At 44.4% G+C, this 12,783-nt stretch overlaps 1 protein-coding gene across 1 annotated transcript; it reads right to left on the bottom strand.

The window, feature by feature from the left end:
* Positions 1-5,541: 5,541 nt before the first annotated feature.
* On the bottom strand, positions 5,542-11,796 carry BOD1 (biorientation of chromosomes in cell division 1). The gene is made up of 4 exons (XM_064458700.1): positions 11,452-11,796; positions 9,700-9,824; positions 7,659-7,859; positions 5,542-6,428 (listed from the first exon to the last, which is right to left on the bottom strand). The coding sequence occupies exons 1-3, from the start codon at positions 11,779-11,781 to the stop codon at positions 7,661-7,663; spliced, it is 654 nt and encodes a 217-aa protein (XP_064314770.1). The 5' UTR covers positions 11,782-11,796; the 3' UTR covers positions 5,542-6,428; positions 7,659-7,660.
* Positions 11,797-12,783: the final 987 nt, after the last annotated feature.

Here is a 12,783-nt window from a genome sequence, read left to right as displayed (position 1 = left end):
TAGCAAAAAGTTGGAGAATGGGATCCTGCTGAGCAGCAATTGCAGCAATATCCCATTTGCTGAGAAAGAAGATGCTGTCAGAAAACTTGGCTGATACCCAGTGATGTCTACGGTGCCGGAGTGGTGGTGTGCTTGAAGCAGGTGGCATATGAGAAGTGTGTCAGTGGGTGCTGCTCTCGGTTTTTCTAGTGATGTGGTGAAAGAGAGTGAAAACACTCCGTTAAGTGTTCCAGGTGTGATTTCTAATGCCCTGGCATCCCTTCTTCTGGCCAAAATCAAAATGATATATTGAAAACTCTCTCTTCCAGGTCTATTGGCTGTACCTTGTTAAAACCAGTCATGCTTGTCCTAAAAACAAGAGAGAAAGTGGAGTTGGACATGGTTTGGGTTCAAGACTCCTATATTTATTCCAGTGTGGGTTCAGAGTGGTTTAGCAATGACTAGGTCAGTGTTTGGGGCAGGGGTTGGTTTGACCCGCTGTCCTGACAGAGGCCTAAGTTTGATCCTGCTTTGTGCCAGGGATTCAGAGTTGTGGTTTGGACTTGCCTCCAGACAGTCATGATTGTTCCCCTTTCTCAGAAAGGGGTTTTGTTGCCTGACCTGTAGGCTTGGAATGCAGGTGTCTTGCTCGTCTGGTATCAAGATTCAAAACTGGGCTGGTTGTGAATTCTGTAATAAATTTTAAACTTGAAACTGTATGATCGTGATGCGGGAGTACTTTAGGGATGAGTAAGGCCTGGGTACCAATGAGGGAAGAAACCAAAGATGAGAGATCTTCTAACATATTACTCTTTCCCACTTGGCTGTCCTCCCTTCACCAGATATGCTTGCGTTTAGGTGTTTAATTACAGGAGTCTGATCTAACAGACCTGCTTGCAGTTACTTGGGGATTAATCTGGAGACTTGTGTTGGGTTCAGCTCTACCACACAGACATCATGCTATCTTTAGGATGAGATGTGGTTACAAGCAGAAGAACTGTCACTGGAAAAAACTGGCTGGTTTAGGCAGAGGATAAATATATAATGGCAATTTGGATTCTGCTTCTTTTGGTGAAGTCTACTTGAGTCAGTGTCTGACTTGCCAATGGACTAGACACTAGTCAGTAAAATAGGTGATGAAGGCAGAGAACTGGTTGGGCTTGAGTCTTTGCTCAGTGAGTTACTTTTTTCTATGTCATGTAGCATCGCTACCTGATGGTGAGATACCTCTTGAACTGATGATGTTAAATTAATGCTGTAGTATTGAGCCTGAACCAAATGACCTGCTCAGGAGCTGCCTTTGCAGTTGCAAAAGTGCTAGAAGAATGCATGTGTCCAAAATCCAGCCTCAAGTGAAACTGGTCTTGTTAAGGTGGTCAGGAGATGCAGTGGCTATCTTGCTTTTTGGTAATCTGTTTCAGGTTAAATTGAAAGAAGCATCTCTGGAGTTGTCATCACAGAACAGCTACATAGCAAGTGTCTGAGGGAGCATGCATTTTATGTAACACTTTTATGAGAAGTTGCAAAAAAAAATCATAAAATACCTATTAATCATTTATAGCAAGAATCAGTTTTACTTCAAGAATGTGTTATAAACCCATTATTCATCACTTAACTCCTGTTTAGTACTTGTAATCAAGTTTCTCTTGGACTCAAATATGTATGTTTATAAAAATATCATTGTGATTCCACCTAGATTGCTTTGTGTTTGGTGGTATGCTTGGTATGTACATTTTTCAGGAATAATGGGTGAACAGCAATGGACCCTGCTCTCAATTTTTCTATTGTGGCAGCATTTGGGACACTGTCAAAGGAAAAAAACATTAGAACTGTTGTAAGGCTGTAGTTCAGGTTTTCACATGAAGAAGGGAAAACAGATGGTGGGAAAGTAAGAAAAGTTCTGCAGTGCTGCAAGTAACGCTTCAGCTGAGATGTCTGCATGATATGAGAACTCTCAGAACACCTAAGAAAGCCTTCCCTCTCTATTTTCTCTAGTAAGACTGTAAATTTAGTTGGTTCACTTAAGAGAACCCGATTATACTTGTCTCTGACTAAAGAACATCAGAGTTCAGTATCTGTGAAAATTTTAAGAATTATGTATCCAGTGGAGCTTTGGGTTATCTGGAGAGCAGGACAGTGGCATTTTCTGTTTTGCTGGGCCTTGGATACATAGGTTATAAACCCTTCAGGACACCATGTCTGCAGGAAAGCTACAAAAACCTGTGCCATAGTGTCCAGACTAATTTCTCAAGCCTGCTTTTACCAGAAGGGTCAGCTGATGAGAGTTAATTAATACCTAGTTCCTTGTGCTCTCTGGCTTGTCTGGCTTAAGTGACCAGGGTGATCTACCAACCCCAAAGGCAGTTCAGGAAAGTGCAGCGCTGGAGAGGAGAGCACTGACATCTGCTCACGGCTTTTCAGATGGCCGTTATCAGTGGTACCCTGCTCTTCCTTCTTCCCCCACCTTAAGCTCAGGGTGGTTTTTTGCTTTCCTGTATTCTAATCACATGGGATGTGTGATGATTTAATAGCCAAGCAACAGCTAAAATTTCAGGCACTGCCTTATATGCCACTTGACTGTGATTGATATGTGCTGGGATGATGGATTGCATCGCCATGGATCAGTCATTCTAGACAGGTTTGTGGTTTCAGGTAGGTTTCTTCCTCCTTCATAGGGCTTGGGAAACTGGGTTCATTGGTTCATAGTTCGGTCCATCTGCTTCTAATTCTGAAGTAAGGATCTGACACTAAATGCCATAATTAAAACCCCTAGTCTGGCCAGCAAAATGTAGATTTCAAGATGACTCCATGGGACTTCAGCTATAATGTCTAATCCTTAAAACTTGTACAGTATATCACAACTTACCCGTGTGTATATATACTGATGTATGGATGCCTTCCATTCTGTTTTCATTGTACTGGGCCTAACTATAGCATCTGACTTCCACCCTGCTCCAGGGCTTATGTAGGAGGGTAAAGTTATCTTCACTTCACAGGCAAGCAAACAGGTAAAACAACTAGCTACAGGCATGCCATGGGCTACTGGGGCTCTGCAGGGAACTTGTACGTCCTAGTTCCTAACCTAGTACCTGCCTACTGAGCCACACTGGCTCCTGCGGGCTTTGGACTCTGGCGTTTCCATAGGGCAGAGCAGCCACAGAGTGGCAAGGCTGGCTTTCCAAGAATGCAGCTGAAACTCCCTGCATGTTTTCTTTAAATTGAAGCTGGTCTCTTTTGACTGGGCAGAAACAAACACATGTGGTTGGGACAGGCAAAGCCAAGGAGGCAGAAAATCTTTTAAGGTCCTTCACATTATTAGTATATCAGGTGAAGAAATGGTGCAACTCTTGGAATTTATTAAAAGCATGAATGTATTCATCTGAGAAAGAAAACCTGAGGGACTGAATGACTGTCCAAGAAACAGGAACAGTCAACCTGAATGTGAGAAGGACTCTGAGATCAAAGAAGGCCCATTTGACCAGAGGCTCATCCTCCTAATGTATGGCCCTGCCCCTCCAGCTCCACGAAGGCATCTGATTGCTTCTTGAATGATTCAAGTCTCTTAGACCTGTCTGCCTTACCAGACTCCTTAGCCTGTATTTAACATATCCAGCATAGGATGTAAACTAACATGCTAATTTTAGTCTGACATCCTACTACACAAGGGAACAATTTCATTTCTACAGTAGGTACAAACTTGTTCTTTTGTTCTGCTGTGAAGATTTCTATAATATCATTAAGTTATTAAGGCTTGAGTCCTTTTTCTATCAGTTGCAGGGACAAATGCATATAATCAAAAGGCACTACCTACCAGTTCTTCATTGTGGTAAAGACTTGGTGGTTTTTCTCACTGTCCCATTAGGTGTAAGGTATGCTTCCAAGGCTCTGATCCAAAGCAAGGACTTCAGAGCCCAAACATTAAAGACTATAATCCCAGATGTGGATTGGCTGCCTAATCGTATTAGGTGCCTCAGTTCTGATCTGAAAGTTCCCATAGTAATGGCAGTCATGCACTGTGCATAGGCTGAGACCAACTAAAGGCATAGCCCTACATGCACACAGCAGCACCACAGCATTAGTGTTCAATTTAATACAGCACCACATTCAAAGACAGAACAATGGAAAAACTTTTTTACAACTATCGTGGCTGAATCTATTCTCCTTCACTCAGCTGTTACAGCACTTGTCAGAGGTAAGGAACTCAAGTTCAGATTCCCTCTTCACTGCAATAAATCCAGCTCCACTTACTACTTTTTAAAACTGAACCAGCATCCCTGCTTTCTACTTTCAGAGTATAGTACCATTATTATTGGATACTATACTAATACAGTACAATTACTACCGTAATCCAGTCTTTGTCTAAGCACAGTTAGAATCCTTTTCACTTGCTCTCTTTCTAGACTCTTGAACTTTTTTTCCCCCTACATAAATGGCTCGGTTTCAAAAAAGTAGCTGAGATACCCTACTAGGAGACTAACGATGGATCTTTTCCTGCCAAGAGCCACTCTTAAGGCTCTAAGGGAAAACACCTACTACTGACTTGGAAAGCAGTCTTTAAGCACCACATCAACATGCAGGGGAGAATCCTTTCCTCACATACCCCTTGTCCCATTTTATAGCAGGAACACAGACTATGTAACAGCAAGAGCCAAGCCACACAACCAGATTATCCCAAAATACAGATTTTTTTCAAACCATATCAGGGAAGTTGCGGCCAATATAATTATCACTAGAAGACATGTATTTATGTTCCAGTTCCAAGAGGAACAACACTTAAATGGGATAAAAATATTGATGGAAGAATCATCTCTCAGTAGGACTATACAGCACTGTGTGGAGTGCAAACTCACTGCGGTGGCTAAATTCACAGAGCTCTCTTGTAAAGGGTTTAAAATACCAGATGTTCTGTCATCTCTATTTATGCATATAACTGTGTGGAGAGGAGGTACTAAGCAAAATAAGTTAGTTACAAGATTAAACCACAGCATCAATCTACCCTACCAGTTACCTGTTCTGAAAAAGGAGCAGAGTATAGGTGGAATTGAATCTGTTCACATACAAGGTGTATAGGTAAGGCTGTAGTTGAGGTATGTAGCCCATGAATAGCAAGGATTCAAACATTATTCAGTGTTATTCCACGACATAGGCAGTTACTACCTTCTTAAAAGATTGCTATCTGAAAGGAAAAAGAAATGGAATGGCTCTAGCTTATTGCCAGAAGTGCATTGTTCCCACAAGGTTGAACATGCCTTCACCATCGCTAGCACCAGGCTGAATTTACTCAGGATTTATACCTCATAAATGACATGAGGTAAGGTCAGTTCTGTTCTTTGCTACTTTAGTGGGGTTTTTTTTGAGACAGACATTACATGGAGAGGAATGCGAATATCCACCTTATTTCACAATAATTTCTACTAACAACTCCCTGTTGTCAGACTTGGATTAATTTATGAGCTGTGTGAGGTCACACTTCCATTAGGGTTCCAGCAATCAGGACCCCTGAATTTCTTTAAAGTAGTTTTGCCTTAAGAAAAAAATTCTGAAAAAGCTAGGAGCCAGAGATGCTTTTTGAAGTCTTTTATTGCAAAAGGTATGGACATTTACTGGCAGAATATTTGATCACATTCTCTACTTGACTGTCATCCAGAGGACACTGCATGCATTCAAGCTGAAAGCATAGGACAGTTTCCACTAGGCACCTGAGAAATTTCACAGGAAAGAAGAGTCTTTCAAGTTGAAAGAGACAAGCTTCAAACTGATCACCTACTCTGGTACCCGTTGCTTCCCAGAGTTACCTTGGAAATAAGAATTAAATCAGCTATAGTCATAGCCAACTGTAAACATCTCCTGCGATGCAACAGAAATTATCTAGATAACTGATCCTGAAGTGTTCTTTCCAGTTTTAAACAGGAAATGTCTTTCCTAAAGCAGGCAGTGCAATGAGTTACACCTGATTTGGCATCTACTACTCAATGCTGTGTTATGCAGCAGAAGTGTATGACGCTTCCTCTCGTCTGGCTTATATCAAAGAAAATCTGTCAGCTCTTTCTTAGTCTCCAAGAGACTATCCCACCCGCCAAGACATCTTTCTTTTCTTCCTGCTCTGAAGTCCAGTATCATCTCAAACCACTTCCCTGCTCTGTCCAGACAAGAGCCAACTAACTCCCTTTTTCTTCCCACCCCCTTGCCTGAAGGCATGACTAACATCAATACATGCTGCTCCCTGATGGCTGTTAATAGCAAAAATATCTTCACATTTTGGCTGTCCCTCCACACACAGAACTCCGGGTGCCTCTGAATTTCACTGATTTCAAAGCCTTCCCACAGGTCTGATAAAGGTTAAACATCTTTGGCAGGCAGCAGTCCTGCACCAAATGGAACAAGTAATCCATTGCCAATCTAACAGGACACGCATTTTGCAACTGCAGCTGCTTAGTATCAGGAACTCGCTGCAAGAAAAAAAGAGAGTTTAGAGGATGGTACCTTCTCCAGAAAATGCATTTGAATAGAGAATAGATTAGAACACATTAATTAACAGCTCCATGTAGCTGCAGGTTATAATGGACTTTAAACTACTTGAAACAGACAAATGCAAACATCTATCAAGGCATTAAGGCTGCGAGTCACAGATAACTAAATAACTCAGGATGATACTACAGGCAGTTTAACTTCTACTATTAAATTTAAAGTAATGCTAATTGATCTAATAATTCCAAGCATAAGAACAGCAATTGAGCAATTATAGGTTACTTATTCCTTCTTAATAAATCAGCTGTAGATTGTAAGGAAGATTTTTGCTTTCAGAAAGCCCTAGCTGATAGAACAATTCACAATTAACTTCTTTTCATGCAGTATGGTTTTAAGTTCCCCAGTAAAGCTGCAGATTGAAATCTTCCATCAAGATAGTGATTCCTCGGTAATGTGCACACAGGCCTCAATATTCAAATCAATGTTAAAATACAGGGCCTTTGCAGAGATGGGTGCATAATCATTTGTGTTAAGACAGAGTAGTGATTATAGCCCCCTGAGGCCCCTTGAGTCATTTTAATCACAAAAACCAGAATGAACTTGTTTGCAACAAAGGCACCCTCAGTCCTGGAAAGATATAGGTTGCTCTATCTAAACCAGTCAATTTGGAATGAAGAGTTATTCACTCCCAGAGACATTACCCTTACTCCAGCAGTAAATATTTCAGTCATTAACAATTCAACACTCCAGTGCATGTTCTAAAGAAAAGCTATCTAAAACTTTCAATGCTGAAGCACAATAACTTGTCACCACTCTACTTTCAGCTGTATTTCAGTAAATGATATATATTTTTAATCCATTTGATATTGCTCTGAAAGCTATCTAGCCAATTCCATGTCAATCACTGCTGGATATGCTTTTACAGAAATAAAAGGCCTTTTGGCCCTATCCAAAACCAGCACTGGCAGAGTCCACAGTGTTCCTTGATAGCTGTTTTACATCATACTTATGTCTTCAGTCCTAATGTATTTTTAGCAGACACTTAAGTGAAAGCAGCTCGGATGGCTGTCTGACGCTGACAACATGCTGATGATCAAAGTGTCCTTCCTGCCAAGCCAGGAAGAATACAATGTCTTTTCTGTCTTGCGTTATACGAACTACAGAGATGAGGTACATGAAAAATCTAAGTAGTAAGTGCAGAGATACAAGACCTTTAGGAGGCATCCTGAGATGGAGCTGGAGGATCCTTATTCTCAGGTTCTGGAGGAGGAGCTGGAACACTTTCCTCTTTCTTTTGTGCAGCCAAAAATTCATGAATCGCTCTCTCTATCTGGGGCCTGAAGATGTGGTTTAGTTTTGGATCCACCACCTGAGAAATAATTCTGTCCACTCCTGCTTCCAGCATTCCTGACCTTGAACAAAGACAAAGCAGTCATTCAGCTCCTCTGAAAAACTTCTCCCCAATCTCCTCCAGTAATTCTCCAGAGCCCTCCTGTCAACTGCAATTAGCATTAACATGGTGAGAACTGCAGCCCACTCAGTATATCCTTAACAGGGAGCTGTTTCAATCACCTATTTCCCTCCACCCCCTCTCACTTTTCCCTACAGAATTAACAACTGACATCTGGTCTCCCAGGTACTTAAATAACATGTTGGACAAGAGCCACTTTAATAGGGCACACATGGAAATGAGGTCAATAAGAAAGCAAACAAACATATTTTGGCACAAACAAGGGAAACAAGCTATTCTGAGGAGGAGGGCAGGTGAGAGCAGAGTCTTTTTTTTGGCTGACTTGAGCGAGAAGAGGCCTCTCCCCTAATAACATTACTGTCACTCATTCCTCGTAACTGTTAGTCTAGACAGATGAGTATTAATTACAAAAACAAGCACATGTAGCACACGGCAAAGTTTCTGGAACTGAACACTAGTAATTGAAGTGACTTATTACTTCAGGGACTGCGTCAGACACTTGGATTGTGGGGCACAGGCTGTCTAGCAGGCTTAAGTCATGTCTGTGAGGGAGCGGGGGACAGGAAATGGAGACATTGCCTGGTGCTCAGAAAAGTAGCCACAAGACTAATAAGGCCAGAAATGCTGGTGAGCAACTGGGTGCGGGGTCATGGCACATCATGTCACCTCCAGGTAACAGCACACGTATATGTGCATGCAACGAAGGCCATACACATCTTGACCCCCTCAGTGCTCAGTCTTGCAACTACAGGAGTGACAGGGACTCTTCAAACTCCCTAATACTGTGTGTCTATTCTATGTACTAACAGCCTACTTAAAGGGAGCACTTTACATTCTTCTCATTACACGTTCTCTGACATAACAATTTTCGATTGCCCGCTTCATTCTAGTGGTAGAGTAACCCGAAATAAGAGAAGGCATTGACAAACATGTCTCAAGGACTCCAAGTAAAGACAGAAAATTCTGTACACCCGCCTAATTACAGATTAAACAGACTAATGTTACATACTAATGATTTTCAGGTTCTATGAAGTACTCTGAAATACAGTTTCTTCTGTGTGCGAGACATTCTAACAGCTTTCCTTACATGCATAAATGCCATTATCAAGTTCCCCACTGTGCCTCTCCTCCCAGCTTTTACTAAAAAGTTTTTATCCTGTCTTTTAGTCAAACAAGCTAGGGCTCATGCTTCAGACTGCAATGAGTTAGCAGCAAGAGATACTAAATCCAAATCCCTAAGCAGCATAGTTTAAGCTGGCTTTCCCATCATGCTGGAACTGTACTATCTTAAATAGCTGTACCAAAGCTACCCTCTGCTGCATGAAATCAGGCTAACCCAGTTTGATTGCTGCTTGCTAGTGGTGAGTGCCTACTTAAACAGGCTTTGGCATCTTCAGCATTTTATCTTGAAGTAATGTAGGCTCTTCCGTTTTCTGAAAGTAGAGGTCAAGGCCATTCAGCTCAGCACATCAGGTACAGTTTTGCTGGCAGGCACAGTGTTGGTTATTTGCAGCAATAAAACTTGGCTAGATAGCGAATACAAGTACTTCACCATGCTGCTCAACTCATGAAAATATAAATTTCAGGTAAAGCAATAGTGTAAGCACTTTAATGAGAGTTAAGACTGCATCCACTATTATAATGAAACTTGAGAGTGCAACAAAGTGTTGGGAAAAACTTAATTTTGCAAATTCTTATTTTACTTTGGTAATCAGATAAGATAGTTATATATTACTTATCAAATAGCATTACCATTATTTTATAGAATTTTGCTTACTTACTGAATCACACTCTGCCTTAGGCCATTTCGTAACTGGTTTTTGTTCATTGTTGGATTCCATTCCTGTTTGTCCAGGTGGGTTGATACAAAGTTGTCTACTTTCTGCCTCAGATTTTGATAGGCTGGCTAAAAAAACAGAATAATTTTTGGTTAAACAGCTAAAAGATCTCAAAACAATCCCCTGCCAGAGCCCTTTGTAGTACATCTTTTGTCACATACACTACTGTTCTGTTGTCTGTATTCTCCATCCGTTCACTTTCTGAATAATGGTAAGGTTGTTTTACCTAAGAACACAACTGGTAATTGCAAAGAACAGGTGGTCAGTGTGCTGTTATAATAATTTAAATAGCTGGATTGATTGGTTTTTAAAGTTGTTGTCTGCTTGTAATATCAGTTAGTGAACTGCAGACTGCCTGTGCAGACAGCAGTCGTTTAAGCAGAGTTCTTGTTGTCTGGAAACTCTCCATCACAGAATTCCTTGGAAACTGGCTGAGTAAAATTGTCACTAACAAAGAACTTAATTATTTGTTTCTGTGATGCTAACACAGAATATAAGAATTGTGTGTTTAATCAGTGGAAACTTAATTCCAGTGAACAGGAGTTGAACTAACAAACCCATACAAAAACAAAGGACCATCCAGATCCTGGTACCATGCAAGGAAAGGACAAAGGGGTGGCAACATTTACATTTCAGAATTTGATACGCATATGGGATGATGAATGAAGAGGTTGGTAACAGAGGCGCAGTGCCTGTCCTGGGCAGTGCATATCTATCCTGACAAAACTGCTCTGACCCACAGCTGCTCTGTGCAGATGACCTGACAGCTTCAGTAATGGTTTTGCTATAGCTGCTGGGGTGGCCTAGAATGACAATTTCAGGTCCAAGAACAGGACCCTTGCTGAAAGTGTAACAGTTTGGGAAAGGAAAACACGAGTCTTTTAATTTTGATATGAACAACAACTCAACTTCAGTACTGCCAATACACGACCAGGAGTTCATGTTGTGACTGACAAAGAAATTAGTTTCAAACAATAGTCTGAAAGCATCTACTCAAAAAAGAAAGCTAAATGTTTTGGAAATATGGGAATTATGCTCAAGAGGAACAGTGTTCTTATGGGAGACCATTCTCTCAATAGGGCCTGGGCTAGAAAATTAACATCTGAACCCGTTCTCTGGCCTGTTTCTCCTCTGGACTGTCGCTACCGCTTCATAGAATCATTAAGGTTGGAAAACACCTCTAGGATCATCAAGTCCACATGCCAACCCAACACCCGCAGGCCTCCTAAACCATGTCTGCAAGTGCCACGTCTACACGTGTTTTGAACAGCTCCAGGGTCAGTGACTCCACCACCTCTCTGGGCAGCCTGTTCCGATGCCTAACCACTCTTTCAGTGAAGAAATTTTTCCTAACTTCGAAGCTACAGCTCCTCTGGCACAACTTGAGGCCATTCTCCTTCATCACTGAGCAACTTCGAGCCTGCACCACCTCCAGACCAGCCTGTCCGACAGCTGCCAGTCACAGCGGGGCCGTGAAACCCCACTGACCGAGAGCGCAGCCCCGCAGCTGTCGCTACACGCCGTCCTGGCCGGCCTCCCCCGGCCCCGGGTGCGGGACACCGGCGCGAACCGGGGAGAGGGGAAGGGAAGGGATGCGGGTGCCCCTTCGGCCAGCGGTAGCCTTGTTCCAGGGACGGTGCCCGCAGCTCCGGCCGGGGGAGGGGACACCGGCCTCCCCCGGCTCGGCGGCGCTACCTTGGTGTCCACGTCGGCCAGGCAGTCCCGCCGGAAGCCGTCGAACAGGCCGCGGCTCTTGAGCTGCTCCACGATGATGGCGATGAGCTGCGCGTCGCCGGGAGGAAGCGAGGCCGGGTCGGTGGCGCCGGGCCCCGAGCCGGAGGCCGCGCCTCCCGCGCCCGCTCCGCCGCCCGCTCCGCCGCCTCCCCCGCCCGGGGCGGCCCCGCCGGCGCCGCCGCTCTCGGACATGGCCCGCGGCCTGAGCCCGGGGCCTGCCAGCGGCTGCGCCCCGCTCGCCCGCGGCCCCCGGCGCCGCGCCGCGTTCTGCGCAATCCTGGCGCGCTGCATCGCGGGGAGGGGAGTCCTCCACAGCGGGCGACGTTATAGGCGCTGGGCCGCTGCCCTGCTGGCGAAACTACAAATCCCAGGGTGCACCGCGACGACGTCCCCACAAGGCCGCAGGGGGCGGGCGCCTTGCTTTGGCGATGCATCTTGGGAATTGTAGTTCACATGGGGAGATGGTCCTGTCTGGGGACGGGGCTGCCCCGACGGGCAGGGTGGTGGGGGTGCCGTTATAAGGCAGCCAGGTCGGTCCCAGGACGTTCAGCGTATAGTGCGCTGTTCCACAGGTGCTCTGTTTGGGGAGGGGGCCCCAGGGTTACCTCAGTGTTGCGTAGGCAGCTTGATGGTCTGAGGTCCCCATCCCGGGGAGGCTCTCAAACTCCCTGGAGGATAGCTGGGGAGCTAAGGACGAGCAGCTGAAGTCCCTTGGTTTGCTCAGCCTGGAGAAGAGGAGACTGAGGGCAGACCTCATCGCGGTCTGCAGCTTCCTCACACGGGGACAAGGAGGGGCAGGTGCTGATCTCTTCTCTCTGGTGACCAACGACAGGACCCAAGGGAATGGCAGGAAGATGTGCCGGGGGAGGTTTAGGCTGGATATTAGGAAAAGGTTCTTCCCCCAGAGGGTGGTGGAGCACTGGAACAGCTCCCCAGGGAGGCAGCCACGGCACAAAGCCTGACAATATTCAAGAAGCCTTTGGACAATGCCCTCAGAGACACAGTGTGAATTTGGGGTTGTCCTGTGCTGGGACAGGCGTTGGACTCAATGATCCCTGTGGGTCCCTTCTAACTCAGGACATTCTATGGTATCTGCCAGGTTGTGACTTCAGGGTGTTTTTCAGTGGTGTAGTGAGGACAGCACTTATGTAAATACAGAATAAAATCAATTTGCATGGGATCATCCTGGATTTCCACTGGGACCCGAATTTCATTCAGTACACTGCTAGCAAAAGGGAGGGCAGCACTAAAGGCCGAGCCCAATACCAGTCCCTGCAGAGTGAATGAGCAAGG

This window comes from Phalacrocorax carbo, chromosome 8 (genome assembly GCF_963921805.1).
Source record: "Phalacrocorax carbo chromosome 8, bPhaCar2.1, whole genome shotgun sequence".
Taxonomy (NCBI): Eukaryota; Metazoa; Chordata; class Aves; order Suliformes; family Phalacrocoracidae; genus Phalacrocorax; species Phalacrocorax carbo.
The sequence above is the reverse complement of the archived record's forward strand: the minus strand, read 5'-3'. Positions and strand labels throughout refer to the sequence as shown.